The sequence below is a fragment of the Oncorhynchus mykiss genome, chromosome 18 (genome assembly GCF_057628025.1).
Source record: "Oncorhynchus mykiss isolate SJ-2025 chromosome 18, ASM5762802v1, whole genome shotgun sequence".
NCBI classification, from domain to species: domain Eukaryota; kingdom Metazoa; phylum Chordata; class Actinopteri; order Salmoniformes; family Salmonidae; genus Oncorhynchus; species Oncorhynchus mykiss.
Window position 1 is genome coordinate 18,615,001 of NC_143039.1, and position 20,146 is coordinate 18,635,146.

Here is a 20,146-nt window from a genome sequence, read left to right on the forward strand (position 1 = left end):
GGTTAAGAGTACCGGGCGGCAGATAGCCTAGCGGTTAAGAGTACCGGGCGGCAGATAGCCTAGCGGTTAAGAGTACCGGGCGGCAGATAGCCTAGCGGTTAAGAGTACCGGGCGGCAGATAGCCTAGCGGTTAAGAGTACCGGGCGGCAGATAGCCTAGCGGTTAAGAGTACCGGGTGGCAGATAGCCTAGCGGTTAAGAGTACCGGGCGGCAGATAGCCTAGCGGTTAAGAGTACCGGGTGGCAGATAGCCTAGCGGTTAAGAGTACCGGGTGGCAGATAGCCTAGCGGTTAAGAGCGTTGGGCCAGTAACTGAAAGGTTGCTGGTTCGTATCCCTAGAGCCAACTAGGTAAAACATTGGTCTATGTGCTCTTGAGCAAGGCATTTAACCTTTTTTGCTCATGTAAGTCGCTCTGGAAAAGAGCGTCTGTTAAATGACAATAAAATCGATACAAATAAATCAAAAATTACACATTGAGCTTTTCACACATCTTATAAAGAGGCATATACAGTTTTTTGTTGGTTTTTAGATTGAGATTTTAAACCAGAAGGTGGACTTGTTTCAGTGTGGATCCAAGGATAATCATTCCTGCCTTGATTTTCCTCTCTTTTATCTGGGTTTTCTCAACCCTTTCTCTCAGGTGGTCCCCGGTCCATTGTCTTACCTCTGGTTTCATTGGTACTGTGTATTTCTCTAATTGATCTTTTTATTTTTTAATTTTTTTTCACCTTTATTTAACCAGGTAAGCTAGTTGAGAACAAGTTCTCATTTGCAACTGCGACCTGGCCAAGATAAGGCATAGCAGTGTGAACAGACAACACAGAGTTACACATGGAGTAAACAATTAACAAGTCAATAACACAGTAGAAAAAAGGGGAGTCTATATATACATTGTGTGCAAAAGGCATGAGAAGGTAGGCAAATAATTACAATTATGCAGATTAACACTGGAGTGATAAATGATCAGATGGTTATGTACAGGTAGAGATTGGTGTGCAAAAGAGCAGAAAAATAAAAATAAATAAATAAAAACAGTATGGGGATGAGGTAGGTGAAAATGGGTGGGCTATTTACCAATAGACTATGTACAGCTGCAGCGATCGGTTAGCTGCTCGGATAGCAGATGTTTGAAGTTGGTGAGGGAGATAAAAGTCTCCAACTTCAGCGATTTTTGCAATTCGTTCCAGTCACAGGCAGCAGAGAACTGGAACGAAAGGCGGCCAAATGAGGTGTTGGCTTTAGGGATGATCAGTGAGATACACCTGCTGGAGCGCGTGCTACGGATGGGTGTTGCCATCGTAACCAGTGAACTGAGATAAGGCGGAGCTTTACCTAGCATGGACTTGTAGATGACCTGGAGCCAGTGGGTCTGGCGACGAATATGTAGCGAGGGCCAGCCGACTAGAGCATACAAGTCGCAGTGGTGGGTGGTATAAGGTGCTTTAGTGACAAAACGGATGGCACTGTGATAAACTGCATCCAGTTTGCTGAGTAGAGTGTTGGAAGCAATTTTGTAGATGACGTCGCCGAAGTCGAGGATCGGTAGGATAGTCAGTTTTACTAGGGTAAGTTTGGCGGCGTGAGTGAAGGAGGCTTTGTTGCGGAATAGAAAGCCGACTCTTGATTTGATTTTCGATTGGAGATGTTTGATATGGGTCTGGAAGGAGAGTTTAGAGTCTAGCCAGACACCTAGGTACTTATAGATGTCCACATATTCAAGGTCGGAACCATCCAGGGTGGTGATGCTGGTCAGGCGTGCGGGTGCAGGCAGCGAACGGTTGAAAAGCATGCATTTGGTTTTACTAGCGTTTAAGAGCAGTTGGAGGCCACGGAAGGAGTGCTGTATGGCATTGAAGCTCGTTTGAAGGTTAGATAGCACAGTGTCCAAGGACGGGCCGGAAGTATATAGAATGGTGTCGTCTGCGTAGAGGTGGATCAGGGAATCGCCCGCAGCATGAGAAACATCATTGATATATACAGAGAAAAGAGTCGGCCCGAGAATTGAACCCTGTGGCACCCCCATAGAGACTGCCAGAGGACCGGACAGCATGCCCTCCGATTTGACACACTGAACTCTGTCTGCAAAGTAATTGGTAAACCAGGCAAGGCAGTCATCCGAAAAACCGAGGCTACTGAGTCTGCCGATAAGAATACGGTGATTGACAGAGTCGAAAGCCTTGGCAAGGTCTATGAAGACGGCTGCACAGTACTGTCTTTTATCGATGGCGGTTATGATATCGTTTAGTACCTTGAGCGTGGCTGAGGTACACCCGTGACCGGCTCGGAAACCAGATTGCACAGCGGAGAAGGTACGGTGGGATTCAAGATGGTCAGTGACCTGTTTGTTGACTTGGCTTTCGAAGACCTTAGATAGGCAGGGCAGGATGGATATAGGTCTGTAACAGTTTGGGTCCAGGGTGTCGCCCCCTTTGAAGAGGGGGATGACTGCGGCAGCTTTCCAATCCTTGGGGATCTCAGACGATATGAAAGAGAGGTTGAACAGGCTGGTAATAGGGGTTGCGACAATGGCGGCGGATAGTTTCAGGAATAGAGGGTCCAGATTGTCCAGCCCAGCTGATTTGTACGGGTCCAGGTTTTGCAGCTCTTTCAGGACATCTGCTATCTGGATTTGGGTAAAGGAGAACCTGGAGAGGCTTGGGCGAGTAGCTGCGGGGGGGGGGGAGCTGTTGTCCGAGGTTGGAGTAGCCAGGCGGAAGGCATGGCCAGCCGTTGAGAAATGCTTGTTGAAGTTTTCGATAATCATGGATTTATCGGTGGTGACCATGTTACCTAGTCTCAGTGCAGTGGGCAGCTGGGAGGAGGTGCTCTTGTTCTCCATGGACTTCACAGTGTCCCAGAACTTTTTGGAGTTGGAGCTACAGGATGCAAACTTCTGCCTGAAGAAGTTGGCTTTAGCTTTCCTGACTGACTGTGTGTATTGGTTCCTGACTTCCCTGAACAGTTGCATATCGCGGGGACTATTCGATGTTAGCGCAGTCCGCCACAGGATGTTTTTGTGCTGGTCGAGGGCAGTCAGGTCTGGAGTGAACCAGGGGCTATATCTGTTCTTAGTTCTGCATTTTTTGAACGGAGCATGCTTATCTAAAATGGTGAGGAAGTTACTTTTAAAGAAAGACCAGGCATCCTCAACTGACGGGATGAGGTCAATGTCCTTCCAGGATACCCGGGCCAGGTCGATTAGAAAGGCCTGCTCACAGAAGTGTTTTAGGGAGCGTTTGACAGTGATGAGGGGTGGTCGTTTGACTGCGGCTCCGTAGCGGATACAGGCAATGAGGCAGTGATCGCTGAGATCCTGGTTGTAGACAGCGGAGGTGTATTTGGAGGGCCAGTTGGTCAGGATGACGTCAATGAGGGTGCCCTTGTTTACAGAGTTAGGGTTGTACCTGGTGGGTTCCTTGATGATTTGAGTGAGATTGAGGGCATCTAGCTTAGATTGTAGGACTGCCGGGGTGTTAAGCATATCCCAGTTTAGGTCACCTAACAGAACAAACTCTGAAGCTAGATGGGGGGCGATCAATTCACAAATGGTGTCCAGGGCACAGCTGGGAGCTGAGGGGGGTCGGTAGCAGGCGGCAACAGTGAGAGACTTATTTCTGGAGAGAGTAATTTTCAAAATTAGTAGTTCAAACTGTTTGGGTATGGACCTGGAGAGTATGACATTACTTTGCAGGCTATCTCTGCAGTAGACTGCAACTCCTCCCCCTTTGGCAGTTCTATCTTGACGGAAGATGTTATAGTTGGGTATGGAAATCTCAGAATTTTTGGTGGCCTTCCTGAGCCAGGATTCAGACACGGCAAGGACATCAGGGTTAGCAGAGTGTGCTAGAGCAGTGAGTAAGACACACTTAGGGAGGAGGCTTCTGATGTTGACATGCATGAAACCAAGGCTTTTTCGATCACAGAAGTCAACAAATGAGGGTGCCTGGGGACATGCAGGGCCTGGGTTTACCTCCACATCACCCGCGGAACAGAGAAGGAGTAGTATGAGGGTGCGGCTGAAGGCTATCAAAACTGGTCGCCTAGGGCGTTGGGGACAGAGAATAAGAGGAGCAGGTTTCTGGGCATGGTAGAATATATTCAGGGCATAATGCGCAAACAGGGGTATGGTGGGGTGCGGGTACAGCGGAGGTAAGCCCAGGCACTGGGTGATGATGAGAGAGGTTGTATCTCTGGACATGCTGGTTGTAATGGGTGAGGTCACCGCATGTGTGGGGGGTGGGACAAAGGAGGTATCAGGGGTATAAAGAGTGGAACTAGGGGCTCCATTGTAAACTAAAACAATGATAACTAACCTGCACAACAGTATACAAGGCATATTGACATTTGAGAGAGACATATAGCAAGGCATACAGTAATCACAGGTGTTGAATTGGGAGAGCTAGCTAAAACAGTAGGTGAGACAACAACAGCTAATCAGCTAGCACAACAACAGCAGGTAGAATGGCGATAGATTAGGCAGAGAGGGTCGGATTAACTACACACAGAGCCTAAGTGCGGCTGGGGCCGACAGATAAAACATAAACAAGCAGAATGGATTACCGTGAATTAATGGACAGTCCAGCCTGCATCAGCTATGTAGCCAAGTGATCAGTGTCCAAGGGGCAGCGGTGGATGGGGCAGGGAAGCTGGACTGGCGAGTGTTATCCAGGTTAGAAAACTAACAATGACTAAATAGCTTGTAGCCAGTTAGCTGGTTAGCTTCTGAAGGTTCTTGAGTGTGTTCTAAAAATGTAAAGATAATAGCGGTTCCGTATCACATTGGGTGAGGCAGGTTACCGGAAGGTATAAACAAATTAAAAATCGAAAAGGGATAGAAAGTAAATATGGGTTCAGTGAGTGTTTGGGACGCGGCGATTCAGATGGTTAGCAGGCCTGTGCTAACAAGCTAACAGTTAGTAGACGGTGCTAAACACGGTAGCAGTTAGCGGACCGGGCTAAACAAGCTAGCAGTTAGCAGGCCGAATTTGCAAGCAAGGAGATAGCAAGGGCTAGAGAGTTAGCCTTTGGGGACGTCGCGATGGGGGGAGTCTGTTTATTCCTCTTCATGCGGTGACATCAATGGACCGGTCGTGGGTCTGGATATTGTAGCCCAGGAGCTCAAAATGTTCCGTTTGCGATGGGAATCCGGGGGTGAAAAATAAAATAAAAGATAGGTCCGTTATGCTCTGGTTAGAGTCGCGTTGTTCGAACTGGCGAGAGCTTTCCGAGCTAAAGGTTAGCTGATGACCGGTTAGCTGACCGGTTAGCTGAAGACCGCTAGCAATGTTTTGCTGAAGCTGGTAGTTAGTTGGCTAGCTTCAGTTGAGGGGTTCCAGATCCGAAGTAAATATAAATACTTTAGGAAAAAAGCTACGTTGGGTGAGGCGGGTTGCAGGAGAGTATTTAGAAGAAGTTGAGGTTCAGCAAAAAGTTTTAAAGATATGTGAAGAAAAAAACGAAAACGAAACGAAAACAAACGATATATACAAGGAACACGACAACACGTCCTACTGCTACGCCATCTTGGAAGAACAGGAACATCTGTTAGTCTGTATTAAGTGTGTGCTTCATGTACCATGGTAATTCTCTTCAAAACAGGGTACAGAATAGTAGCAGAGTAGCAGGATGATGTCAAAACGACAACGTTTTGATGTCCCATGTTCCTATTATATTATATCTATCTCCTCCAACTATGTCCTGCTACTATCTCCTCCAACTATGTCCTCCAACTATGTCCTCCTACTATGTCCTGCTACTATGTCCTGCTACTATGTCCTCCAACTATGTCCTGCTACTATCTCCTCCAACTATGTCCTGCTACTATGTCCTCCAAGGATGTCCTCCTACTATGTCCTCCAACTATGTCCTGCTACTATGTCCTCCAACTATGTCCTCCAACTATGTCCTCCTACTATGTCCTCCAACTATCTCCTCCTACTATCTCCTCCTACAATGTCCTCCAACTATCTCCTCCTACTATGTCCTCCAATTATGTCCTACAACTATCTCCTCCAACTATCTCCTCCAACTATGTCCTCCAACTATCTCTTCCTACTATGTCCTCCAACTATGCCATTGGAGAATGAATGAAGGAATGAATTGATGGGATGAATGGTTTAATTAATGGTTGGGTGGGTTAATGAATGAATTAATTAATTAATTGATGGGTTAATGAACGAATTAATGAATTAATGAATCGATGGATTAATTAATTAATTAATGTATGTATATATGGATGGATGGATGAATGAATGGGTGAATGAATAACTGACTGAATGGGCTTGCGAGCTAGTGAATAAACCACAGAATGAACTAATTGTAATAAACAGAGGAATGAATGTCTGAGTGTTACAGAGTATGGATGCTGTCGTCCTCAGGTCTTCATTCCAAGTGTTAAACTGGACTTTAGCCATGTCCAATCTAAGTGTGGCTCCCTGGACAAAATCCAGTACGCACCCACCGGGGGAAACGTGAGTGTCTCAACACAGTGTGTCTACACACCCTGCTCTATCCAACCTCTCACTCACTAACCAACACAGTGTGTCTACACACCCTGCTCTAACCAACCTCTCACTCACTAACCAACAGGCATGGAGGATAGTGAATCGTGGTATCACTGTGACAGTGTTTTCTATTGTTTTGCTTTGCGTCTTGATTAATGAAGACATGGCGATTTGGATTTTTAATCATATTCCTTACTCAGTTTTCAGTTTAGTCTTGGCACAAAGCACAGCTACCTAACCTCGTAGTGGTTTTCAGTACAGTACCCTGGCTGTGCATACAGGGTCATCAAAAACAATCCTAAAATAGTATTTTAACACAGTCCTTTAAATAGTCTTTTAACATAGTCATTTACCATAGAGTTTCAACTGTATGTATCCTGTCACACCAGACAGAGACGTCACTCAAAGGACACCTGGCCCACCCACCTATTGTTCATCTAGCATCATGGACTGAATCAAAATAAACACTGAAGATCCATTAAAACACCTGTTCTCTGACTTGTCACTTAGGACGGGTGTTCTCTGTGATGTAATCAATAGCCACATTCCAGAAGGTCTGCAAAGCTGACATCTACCCAGGCGTAGTGAAATATGGTTCTGACTGCTTTGCAGATTGTCTGGAACACGGCCAATGTGTTTAGTGCTTGTTGTTGTGTTAGTGTCTGCTTTGATGTTCTATATTGATTGGTTTATTGTGGTAGATTGACTGGTTTCAGTTGATTGTGTGATGTCAGTGTTGTCTTGGGTGATGTCAGTGTCGTTTTGTGTGATGTCAGTGTCGTCTTGTGTGATGTCAGTGGTGTCTTGTGTGATGTCAGTGTCGTATTGTGTGATGTCAGTGTCGTCTTGTGTGATGTCAGTGTCGTCTTGTGTGATGTCAGTGTCATATTGTGTGATGTCAGTGTAGTCTTGTGTGATGTCAGTGTCGTCTTGTGTGATGTCAGTGTCGTCTTGTGTGATGTCAGTGTCATATTGTGTGATGTCAGTGATGTCTTGTGTGATGTCAGTGTCGTATTGTGTGATGTCAGTGTCATATTGTGTGATGTCAGTGTCATATTGTGTGATGTCAGTGATGTCTTGTGTGATGTCTACCAACTGTCTCTATTGAGTGAGGTGGTTTACAGTGGTTTTGTAGTGATCGCTATTCTTCAGGCAGTTTGTTTCACAGATTGATGATGTCATTAACCTGTTGAGTGCTACTTTCTGTTCTTCCTTAAATGTATGCATTTTTATTAATGATTTTTCAGTGAAGATAATTAGAATAATTATGGTAAATTCCGCATCATTTCAAGGTATTGTCCTACAGCCCTTCAGATCTAAAATGTGGCAGTCCCTTCCCTCAGTGCAGTATAAGACAGTGTCTGAATGCGCCTCTCGCAGGTCCACATTACCACCAAGAAGATAGACCTGAGCCACATCACCTCCAAATGTGGATCAATGTCCAACATCCGTCACCGACCAGGTAATCAGCACTTTTTTAGTTGATTCATTAATATTGAGTGATTATTTAATAGAGAGAGTATTCCAATCTTTTGGATGAACAGGGCATAAGAACAATACATTTCTAGTTACACTTTCATATATTACATGTTTATGCTTTACCTCAGACAAGTCACTAACTGTAGTTTAATTAGCAATGGAATATTAATCCTACAGGCATTTTGTCCTGTGTAGTTACATAGTTCAACTATTGCTTCTGTTTATATGAGTATTGATTCATTCATATCCTTTACTTCTCCTCTCTTCTTCTCTTCTTCTCCTCTCTCTTCTCCTCTCTCCTCTCTTCTACCCCTCTCCTCTCTCCTCTCTTCTTCTCTTCTTCTCCTCTCTCTTCACCTCTCTCCTCTCTTCTTCTCTTCTTCTCCTCTCTCTTCTCCTCTCCTCTCTTCTTCTCTTCTTCTCCTCTCTCTTCTCCTCTCTTCTCTCTTCTTCTCTTCTTCTCCTCTCTCTTCTCCTCTCTCATCTCTTCTACTCCTCTCCTCTCTCCTCTCTTCTTCTCTTCTTCTCCTCTCTCTTCACCTCTCTCCTCTCTTATTCTCTTCTTCTCCTCTCTCTTCTCCTCTCTCCTCTCTTCTTCTCCTCTCTCCTCCTCTATTCTCCTCGCTTCCTTCTCTTCTCTTCTTCTCCTCTCCCATGTTCTCTTCCTCTCCTCTCTCCTCCTCTTCTCTCTCCTTCCTCTCTACATCTCCTACAGGGGGTGGTAACGTGCGCATTGAGAGTGTGAAGCTGGACTTCAAGGACAAGGCCGAGGCCAAAGTGGGCTCACTGGCCAACGCCAGTCACACCCCCGGGGGAGGACAAATCATGGTGAGACAGTCTACAGTAAAAGGACAGTACAGGGTCATGTTCATTAGGCACCAAACAGAAGAAAACGGACTGAAACAGGGAGGGACTACCTGGACTTTTCCAATAAGGAACCCTCAATTTCGTTTTCGATTGCGAAACGTTTTAAAACATGTTCAGTTGCATGCCCTAATGGACACGACCTACAGTAGGTTTACATAGATGGCTTAGTAGTTTAGAGCATGGTGCTGGCAACAGCAGGGTTGTGGGTTTGATTCCAACATGTTCAGTTGCGTGCCCTAATGGACACGACCTAGGTTTACATAGATGGCTTAGTAGTTTAGAGCATGGTGCTGGCAACAGCAGGGTTGTGGGTTTGATTCCAACATGTTCACTTGCGTGCCCTAATGGACACGACCTAGGTTTACATAGATGGCTTAGTAGTTTAGAGCATGGTGCTGGCAACAGCAGGGTTGTGGGTTTGATTCCAACATGGGCCATGGTTAACCCCCCCTCTCTCTCTGTCTCTTTCTCAGATCGAGAGCCACAAGCTGACGTTCCGTGACACGGCCAAGGCTCGCGTGGACCACGGGGCAGACGTTATCACCCTGTCCCCAGGTGGCACCGGGGGTACATCCCCCCACCGTCTCAGCAACGTGTCTTCCACGGGTAGCCTCAACCTCCTGGACTGCCCCCAGCTGTCCACACTGGCCCAGGACGTCACCATGGCCCTGGCCAAGCAAGGCTTATGAGCATCCTGCCTCCATCGCCCCCTGGTTCCCGGTCCTCCATCGCCCCCTGGTTCCTGGTCCTCCATCTCCGCCTGGTTCCTGGTCCTCCATCTCCCCCTGGTACCTGGTCCTCCATCTCTCCCTGGTTCCTGGTCCTCCATCTCCCCCTGGTTCCTGGTCCTCCATCGCCCCTCGGACCTCCTGGATCCCTTGGACCTGGTCTTAACATCCCCCCTTCAACATTTCTCCGTCGGCCCTCCACTGCAACAACCCTTCGCCGTTGTCCCCCAAGATAAGAAACCAGATGACTCAGAGTATCAGAGTCCATCTTCCATCATTCCACTCCCCCTCTCGCTCCTCCATAGGAAAACATGCTATTTAAACTACCACCACCAGGGGGATTTTAATGACTGACTCTAGGATGTTTGTTCTTCTTCTTTCTGTTCTAAGGGATGTGCTCGACTCTGCTAGGGTGTGTTGTGTTGTTCTTTTGGCTTCTTTTCATTACATGTTGAACTTTCTTTGGGACATTACTGTAGATGACCAGTGTGCTAGCTAGGCATTGAAACAGGTACAGGGATAGTGTTGATAGGGTATTATCGGTTATCAAAGACTTTACAGTGATTCTTATTGTGTGGCAATGATCTCAAAGACATTCCATTTGGCCTAGGATATTAAGCGGTCCAGCCTGGTTTCATTCCCAACATACACTATATATACAAAAGTATGTGGACACCCCTTCAAGTTAGTGGATTCGGCTATTTCAGCCACACCCGTTGCTGACAGGTGTATAAAATTTAGCACACAGCCATGCAATCTCCATAGACAAACATTGGCAGTAGAATTGCCTTACTGAAGAGCTTAGTGGCTTATAACATGGCACCATCATAGGATGCCACCTTTCCAACAAGTCAGTTTTTCACATTTCTGCCTTGCCAGAGCTGCCCCGGGCAATTGTAAGCGCTGTTATTGTAAAGTGGAAACGTCTAGGAGCAACAACGTCTCAGCTGCGAAGTGGTAGACCACACAAGCGCACAGAACGGGACCACCAAGTGTTGAAGAGCGTAGTGTGTAAACATCTGTCTGTCCTCGGTTGCAACACTCACTACTGAGTTCCAAACTTTCTCAAGGAGCAACATCAGCACAAGAACTGTTCGTCGGGGGCTTCATGAAATGGGTTTCCATGGCCGAGCAACCGCACACAAGCCTACGATCACCATGCACAATGCCAAGAGTCTGCTGGAGTGGTGTAATGCTCGCTGCCATTGGACTCTGGAGCAGTGGAAATACGTTCTCTGGAGTGATGAATCATGCTTCACCATCTGGCAGTCCAACGGGAGTATCTGGGTTTGGCAGATGCCAGGAGAATGCTACCTTCCCCAATGCATAGTGCCAGCTGTAAAGTTTGGTGGAGGAGGAATAATGGTCTGGGACTGTTTTTCATGGTTCGGGCTAGGCCCCTTAGGTTCAGTGAAGGGAAATCATAACACTACAGCATACAATGACATTCTTGACGATTCTGTGTCCAACTTTGTGGCAACAGTTTGGGGAAGTCCCTTTCCCGTTTCAGCATGACAATGCCCCTGTGCACAAAGCCAGGTCCATACAGAAATAGTTTGTTGAGATCGGTGTGGAAGAACTTGACTGGTTTGCACAGAGCCCTGACTTCAACCCCATCGAACACCTTTGGGATGAATTGGAACGCCAACTGCGAACCAGGCCTAATCACCCAACATCAGTGCCCAGCCTCACTAATGCTCGTGGCTGAATGGAAGAAAGTCCTCGCAGCAATGTACCAACATCTAGTGGAAAGCCTTCTCAGAAGAGTGGATGGCTGTTATAGCGGCAAAGGGGGGACCAAATCTAGATTTGGGTATGTCATTTTATGTGAACATTTAAAAAAAGAGGTTAATGCCCATGATTTTGGAATGAGATGTTTGATGAGCAGCTGTCCACATACTTTTGATCATGCAGTGTATCTGATCCAGTATCCCAGGTCCTGTATGTGTCTCGTAGACAGGAGGCTGTTACGTTTGTGAACAACAATTAATCTACAACACAACACAATTCAATACAATGCAACATGTTACAACTGTAACGGTAAGAAATAGCTGTTCAGACAAGCTTGTTTCAATTCATTGGCAGACAATGGGATGTTTACTATTAGAATTGATTTTGTTTTAGTCATGTGACTATATGACTTCATGATGTAATTTGCTGAATTATTGGACAAAATGTGGTTTTGTTGAGTTTGTTTTATCTCATTAATAGTGCAAATGGTAGTGTTGATGTCACGGTGGCTGAACTAGATTGGCACATGCTGTCATGTCAAGTTACAATGCTATAAAACCCTCGCTTTCCAATAGACCTCTTCCACGAGCCATCAGGCTGCTTTTCTGCTTCAGTGATGTGAGCATTCATTTTACATACAGTAGCTCTGTGATTTTCACCAAACAGTCGCTGTTATGCTGACGTGACAAAAGCCAGTGAGTGACCTAATAGCACCGAGTTATAGACATTAAAGATCTAGAGAGTGAACACTGTAGCTAGGGACTATACTGTGTCTAGTCAGTGAACACAGTCTATAACCGCTTTGTACCAGCCTTAGACTAATACGTTTGCTTCCAATAAGCCTTTCTCTTACGTTTAGAGTAGCAAGAACATGGACCTTGAATGAGCTAAGGGCCTGCAGTCGCTTGTGTAACTACGCAGAACGTGTCTGAAGCTTTATATTTAAATAAACATTCCATGAAAAATAGCAGCTATGGTTGTACACTGTGAAAATGTCCCAGTCGGATCGTACGGACGGGACTTCCTGAGGAAAGAAGGTTAGAGTAATGAAGGGACGTAGTGGAAGGAAAAGGAAGTCATTCTCAACTTGTACGTGTTTGATCAAAATGTTCTAGCTTACTTTTATCTGTCACCATTTGTGATTCCCTCCCTCCCACCCCCAATTTCCAGATGTTGGTTACCCTTTCAGTGTTTTTCTCAAACCCCTTCTTCCCTCTTCCTCCCCCTCCCACAACACTTTGCCTGTTTTAAGTCTATTTAAAGAGACCATGTAGATGTGCACACTTTACAATGTTTGAAACAATGCTGTTGACAAAACACTCCAACATAATAACAACAGGAATAAAATAATAAAATGAACTAAATACATTCGTTTGAAACATTTTCTGGGTCTTCCCAAATATGATGAGCTGTTTTTAAAATGTCATAAATGTGTCTGCATTACGTTATTGGGACTGTGAGCGCTAGATTGCATGCTACTGAGTGTCACGGGCGTCATCGTGGAATTGACCGACCAAGGTGCAGCGTGGTGAGCGTACATTTTCCTTTATTTATGTCAATGTCGCCAACAAAACAAGAAACAAAGAAACGACTTTGGCTATAGTGCCACCAACAAAGATAACTACCCACATTAGAAAACATAGAAACATAGAAATAAAGAAACTAGAATGCTCACCCTAGTCACACCCTGGCCTAACCAAAATAGAGAATAAAAGCCTCTCCATGGCCAGGGTGTGACAGAGAGAATGACAGAGAGAGAGCGAGGAAGCGAGAGAGCGACAGGGAAGAGATTATGTGAAGGGTAATTCATGGAGTCATTTTAGGTGATGTAATTTGGGAAGGCTAACTGCATGCAACGGATGTATTTGGGCCCATCTGAACAACAGATGTTGTTGGGCCAAAAGGTTGTGCCCATCAGAACAGATCACTGTCATGTTTTTTTTTTAGATAACACGTTTAATAGCTGTACAGCCGACCAATAATCGTAATTGTGTGAATATCACTAGAAGGTATTTGTGGGTTATTTTATTCCCCTTTAGTGACGTGTCATATCATGAAATGTTAATGTAATCAAGACAGGGGTTTTATTTCAAGGTAATTAAACAACCTGTTGTTATTCATATGTTATTCATATGGGGATAGATTAAATATGTGTGGAGAAATACTCCGGCCTGAATGTGCCGCATGTTGTGTGTAAACCGATTCTGCTTTTATATCGGTGTTTTTTTTCTCGTCGTTTAGCCTACTGTTCCCAGTAGCCGACCCGGTCATACTTATGTTGGTAAGGAAGGCAGGCATCTGTTCTTACTTCCTAGTAGACGTACTGCGTTTTAACAGCCCCCCCCCGCGCCGCTGTGTGATAGATCACTCTGCCGTTCCCCGCTGCCGCTGCTCCGAAGGAGGTGCTGAAACCATATAGATCTCGCTCTGTTACCTCTACCACCGCCGACATTTGCAGCCATTTTACACAAGCCGAACGGAATCATGTCGTGAGGCATCACATCACCTGGGACGACCGGACCCAGCTACGTCTGGACCGCGACAAATCGACAAGATGGTGAAGCGGAAAAGCCTGGATGAGACCGACACGGAGTGCGGCAAGGGTATACCGTTCCCGATCCAGACCTTCTTGTGGAGGCAGACCAGGTTAGTGTCGTGACAGTCATTGATAACAGGTGTTTGCCGCTGCTCAGAATATACGGGGGTGAGATTATATGTCAACCAAGCTAACTCGCTCCCTTAGGTTGTAAATTAAAATGTGTGTTACATCTGTATAGAAGGTTTTTTATGTGAGTGTCAATCATTTTACTCATTATACACCCGTTGACAGGGTTGTCATATCAGGCAATGCGTCAGTTCATTTGGTTAGGCTATTGTAGCCTATTCAATACATCCATACATACAACAAAATGAAAAGAAAAAACCCTGAGAAAAACAGCTAGTTCTCGTCTAGAGGAGGAGGAGGGGGGGCAGGCTAAGATGTCACACCTGTAGACATGGTTGGGATAAGGTGAAGGTGATTGCCTTATCATGCATCCGCTGTAACCTACGGCTGAAGCCATCTGACATGTATACAGTATGTTCACTGTTATTTCTAGAGGTAGGGCTAGGCTATGAGCGGTATAAGCGATCATATTTTATCATTTGGATGATACCACTGGCCGCTTGCACGAAGACGTTTTGGCATCTAGCTCCAACATTTGCGTCACAGCCTATTCAATTTACCCTATGTAGCTAATGATATTATTTTTAATCAATGATGTAATGAAAATTAAACACGCTCCAATGTTTTCATGATTGCAGCGCGTTTCTGAGGCCGAAGTTGGGGAAACAATATGAGGCATCTTGTGTGGTAAGCCATTTTCTTAATGGAATAGTTATGATTAGAATGAATCATCGCTCTGCTTCTCCCGCGGCCTCACCGCACCGGCGAATTAGGGGAGCATTTTCCAGTTGCATTTAGCAGATTGGAGTTTGATCTGTTATATTCTGTACCTTGTCCTTGTGTTTAAACTGTTATTACTATGAATTGTAGCTAGTTCAAACTCGTCTTTATAATTAATCTATACATTGTAATAACACGTCTTTGAGTGTATGACCATATAGTAAATTGGGCAATAACTCAGGCTTGCTGCTTTCCCCAAGCCATATTACTTTGCTTGAGGACACATATGGGCCACATCCACTGGCACTCAATGGCCCTTCAGTTTCTGGCTCAGAGACGTCACTGGCCCATGTTCATGAAGCATCTCCAAGTATGAGTGCTGATCTAGGATCAGGTTTACCTTTTACATAATAACAAATAGGATTACATGGACAGGGGGACCTGATCCCAGATCAGCACTCCTACTCTGAGACATTTAATGAATACGGGCCACTGTGTCTCTCTCCTAGTCCTTTGAGCGGGTGCTGGTGGAAAACAAGCTCCACGGTCTCTCCCCGGTGCTGTCGGAGGCCATCCAGAGCATCTCTCGCTGGGAGCTGGTCCAGGCCGCCCTGCCCCACGTGCTCCACTGCACCGCCATCCTGCTCTCTAACAGGAACAAGCTGGGTAAACACACATGGACGCAGACACACACATGCATGCACAGGCACGCACACAGACACGGATACAGTAATACAGACACACATACAGTAATACAGACACGCATACAGTAATACAGACACGCATACAGTAATACAAACAGGAATACAGTAATACAGACACGCATACAGTAATACAGACAGGAATACAGTAATACAGACAGGAATACAGACACGCATACAGTAATATAGACACGCATACAGTAATACAGACTAACATACAGTAATACAGACAGGAATACAGTAATACAGACACGCATACAGTAATACAGACACGCATACAGTAATACAGACACAAATACAGTAATTCACACACGCAGACATGCATACAGTAATTCACACACAGACATGCATACAGTAATACAGACATGAATACAGTAATTCACACACTCAGACATACACACACAGACATGAATACAGTAATACACCCCCCCCTCCCACCACACACACCCATGTATCCCATCACACCAATCAAACACTAATCTCTGATCCAGGGGTGCCAAACTTATTTTGCCTCCCAAAATTTGTCCTCTATCCATTACTTTTTGAAATTTCGATGCTCCCTAACTGTCTAGCTTTCGTATCGATAACTGTTATCAAGCTGGACAGAGTGAAGAGACTATAAATGACTGTTATCAAGCTGGACAGAGGGAAGAGACTATAAATGACTGTTATCAAGCTGGACAGAGTGAAGAGACTATAAATGACTGTTATCAAGCTGGACAGAGTGAAGAGACTATAAATGACTGTTATCAAGCTGGACAGAGTGAAGAGACTGTAAATGACTGTTATCAAGCTGGACAGAGGGAAGAGACTATAAATGACTGTTATCAAGCTGGACATAGTGAAGAGACTATAAATGACTGTTATCAAGCTGGACAGAGTGAAGAGACTATAAATGACTGTTATCAATCTGGACAGAGTGAAGAGACTATAAATGACTGTTATCAAGCTGGACAGAGTGAAGAGACTGTAAATGACTGTTATCAAGCTGGACAGAGTGAAGAGACTATAAATGACTGTTATCAAGCTGGACAGAGTGAAGAGACAATAGATGACTGTTATCAAGCTGGACAGAGTGAAGAGACTGTAAATGACTGTTATCAAGCTGGACAGAGTGAAGAGACTATAGATGACTGTTATCAAGCTGGACAGAGTGAAGAGACTATAGATGACTGTTATCAAGCTGGACAGAGTGAAGAGACAATAGATGAATGTTATCAAGCTGGACAGAGTGAAGAGACTGTAAATGACTGTTATCAAGCTGGACAGAGTGAAGAGACTATAGATGACTGTTATCAAGCTGGACAGAGTGAAGAGACTGTAAATGACTGTTATCAAGCTGGACAGAGTGAAGAGACTATAGATGACTGTTATCAAGCTGGACAGAGTGAAGAGACAATAGATGACTGTTATCAAGCTGGACAGAGTGAAGAGACAATAGATGACTGTTATCAAGCTGGACAGAGTGAAGAGACAATAGATGACTGTTATCAAGCTGGACAGAGTGAAGAGACTGTAAATGACTGTTATCAAGCTGGACAGAGTGTAGAGACTGTAAATGACTGTTATCAAGCTGGACAGAGTGAAGAGACTATAAATGACTGTTATCAAGCTGGACAGAGTGTAGAGACTATAAATGACTGTTATCAAGCTGGACAGAGTGAAGAGACTGTAAATGACTGTTATCAAGCTGGACAGAGTGTAGAGACTATAAATGACTGTTATCAAGCTGGACAGAGTGAAGAGACTGTAAATGACTGTTATCAAGCTGGACAGAGTGAAGAGACTATAGATGACTGTTATCAAGCTGGACAGAGTGAAGAGACTGTAAATGTCGGACCATTATAATTTCTACACGGTTTCGATTTGGTTTTATTAAGTAATTAAGCGGATTCTGTGCTCCACAAAGCATTCCCAGAGGTATTGCAATGTTGGGCCTCTGGGTTTAGGGCCTCTGTGATCAAACCACCACTGGGCCGCATTGAACAGGCCATATGTTTGACACCCCTGCTCTGACCCCTCACCCCTAACCCCCCTCTAACCACAGGTCACCAGGACAAGCTGGGCGTGGCGGAGACCAAGCTGCTCCATACCCTTCACTGGATGCTACTGGAGGCGGCCCAGGAGTGCAACCAGGAGCCCAGCCTGGGCCACGGATGGTCGGGAGGCAGCAGCAGCTCAGCCTTCCTCCAGCCAATGGGGATTGGGAACCAGGGTTCCCCGCCAGCCAGAGGTGGCCAAGGTGGCCCAGGATCAGGGACCGGTTCTGGGTCAGGAGCGCCACGCTGTAGCGGGTCCCTGGAGGAGGATGAGCACGCCCGCACCAAGCTCTTCCACAAGAGCATGGCCACTGTGGAGCTGTTTGTCTTCCTCTTTGCTCCCCTCATTCACCGCATCAAGGTACCTCTGATTCATCCTTCCTGCTGGACTACCCCCTATTGATATGTGTGGATAGATGCTGCGGTTGTGTTTCATGGCTCTGGGAATGCTTTGGTGTGTGTCTGTGTGTGTGTGTGTGTCTGTAAACTTTTTCGCTGTGTTGTCTAGGAGTCTGATCTGACTTTCCGATTGGCCAGTGGTCTCATCATATGGCAGCCAATGTGGGAGCACCGGCAACCTGACGTCCCCGCCTTCTCTGCCCTCATCAAGCCTGTGAGGAACATTGTGACAGGTGAGACACCCAGAGGACACCAAAGAAAGCGTGTAGTACAGACTCTATGGAATCATATGAGTTCTACTCTGCTGTTTTACATGAGACATTAGTAATATCCAAACCAAATACCATAGTAACAAAAGTGATATTTTAGTCTATTCTACAGAGTCTAGACCCTAAAAGGGATCTTCTGCCCTGTCCATAGAGGGTTCCTGGAACCGAAAAGGGTTCTTCAAAAGGACCTCTTATGGGGACAGCCAAAGAACCCTTTTGGAATCCTTTTTACTAAGAGTGCATTCTATTCTATTCTATTAGATTCTATTCTATTAGATTCTATTATGTTAGATTATATTCTATTAGATTATATTCTGTTAGATTATATTCTGTTAGATTATATTCTGTAAACTACCACCTGTTTTGTCAACAGCCAAGAGGAACTCCCCGGTGAACAACCAGTGTAGCCCCTGTGGGTCCAGAAACCAAGGCCCCATGGTGAGTGTTCGTCTTCGGCAGCAGTGAGACAGCTGTACCCCTCCTCCAGCCCCCTCTCCCCCCCAGGGCCTCTGCTAATATTGTTATCACTCCCAAGTGGCGCAGAGGTCTAAGGCACTGCATCTCAGTGCAAGAGGTGTCACTACAGTCTCTGGTTTAAATCCAGGCTGTATCACATCCAGCCATGATTGGGAGTCCCATAGGACGGCGCACAATTGGCTCAGCGTTGTCCGGGTTTGGCCGGGGTAGGCCGTCATTGTAAATAATCATTTATTCTTAAATGACTTGCCTAGTTAAATAAAGGTTTTAAAAAATTACCCTTGCTGGTATGATCTGTGCGTGTGCGTAGCATCTGATTAGAAGAGACTAGAAACCTCTTGACTGACAGACTCTTATTTGCTCTGTCTGCAGGGTTTCCAGGTGGTCTGTGAAACGGCCCAATCAGATTCATCCTCCCCCGGGGCTGGAGAGCAGAGCTGTCGCCGCGGCAACTCAGTGGAAAGAGGTGGGCCGTCAACGCGACAGGCTCCACTCGACAAAGGGATCGCCAAGAAGAAGTAAGCCGTTATGAACTGTGCAGTTCATATAAAACACACACACACGACATATGATACATGGAAAATGTGAACAGTAAGGAGACATTAAAGGGATTGGTACAGATACAGTGGCAAGAAATGAATGTGAACCCTTTGGAATTACCTGAACCTCTACATAAACTGGTCATAAAATTTGATCTGATCTTCATCTAAGTCACAACAATAGACAAACACAGTCTGCTTAAACTAATAACACACAAACAAAATATACGTTTCCATGTCTTATTGAACACACCGTGGAAACATTCACAGTACAGGGTGGGAAAAGTATGTGAACCCTTGGTTTTAATAACTGCTTGACCCTACTCTGGCAGCAATAACCTCAACCAAAAATGTTCTGTAGTTGAGGATCAGACCTGCACAACGGTCAGGAAGAAGTTTGGTCCGATCCTCTGTATAAAACTGGTTCAGTTCAGCAATATTCTTGGGATGTCTGGTGTGAACCGCTCTCTTGAGGTCATGCCACAGCATCTCAATCGGGTTGAGGTCAGGACTCTGACTGGGCCTCTACAGAAGGAGTATTTTCTTCTGTTGAAGCCATTCTGTTGTTGATTTACTTCTGTGTTTTGGTTCGTTGTCCTGTTGCGTCACCCAACTTCTGTTGAGCTTCAATTGACAGACAGATAGCCTTACATTCTCCTGCAAAATGTCTTGATAAACTTGATGATAGCAAGTTGTCCAGGCCCTGAGGCAGAAAAGCAGCTCCAAACCATGATGCTCCCTCCACCATACTTTACAGTTGGGATGAGGTTTTAATGTTGGTGTGTGGTGCCTTTTTTTCTCCACACATAGTGTTGTGTGTTCCTTCCAACAACTCAACTTTAGTTTCATCTGTCCACAGAATATTTTGCCAGTAGCGCTGTGGAACATCCAGATGCTATTTTGCAAACTTCAGATGTGCAGCAATGTTTTTTTTGAACAGCAGTGTCTTCATCCGTCCTCCCATGAACATCATTCTTGTTTAGTGTTTTATGTTTCGTAGACTCGTCAACAGAGATGTTAGAATGTTC

General features: G+C 45.3%; 2 protein-coding genes across 33 annotated transcripts in view; both read left to right on the plus strand.

The window, feature by feature from the left end:
* Positions 1-12,677, plus strand: part of LOC118941092 (microtubule-associated protein 2-like) — a 113,778-nt gene extending 101,101 nt beyond the window's left edge. For 23 of the 32 annotated variants that reach the window (XM_090207545.1, XM_090207529.1, XM_090207531.1 and 20 more), the window contains 4 exons: positions 6,379-6,471; positions 7,885-7,966; positions 8,699-8,811; positions 9,324-12,677. In XM_090207545.1, coding sequence (XP_090063671.1) covers positions 6,379-6,471; positions 7,885-7,966; positions 8,699-8,811; positions 9,324-9,539 — 504 coding nt within the window. In that variant the 3' untranslated portion in view covers positions 9,540-12,677. The remainder of the gene's footprint in view (positions 1-6,378; positions 6,472-7,884; positions 7,967-8,698; positions 8,812-9,323) is intronic. The other 9 variants (XM_090207542.1, XM_090207543.1, XM_090207526.1 and 6 more) reach the window with 1 other exon arrangement.
* An 871-nt stretch (positions 12,678-13,548) lies between these two features.
* Positions 13,549-20,146, plus strand: part of LOC110514120 (protein unc-80 homolog) — a 110,001-nt gene continuing 103,403 nt past the window's right edge. The window contains exons 1-7 of the mRNA XM_090207548.1: positions 13,549-13,955; positions 14,613-14,661; positions 15,204-15,360; positions 17,443-17,795; positions 17,943-18,066; positions 18,476-18,540; positions 18,952-19,097. Coding sequence (XP_090063674.1) covers positions 13,864-13,955; positions 14,613-14,661; positions 15,204-15,360; positions 17,443-17,795; positions 17,943-18,066; positions 18,476-18,540; positions 18,952-19,097 — 986 coding nt within the window. The 5' untranslated portion in view covers positions 13,549-13,863. The remainder of the gene's footprint in view (positions 13,956-14,612; positions 14,662-15,203; positions 15,361-17,442; positions 17,796-17,942; positions 18,067-18,475; positions 18,541-18,951; positions 19,098-20,146) is intronic.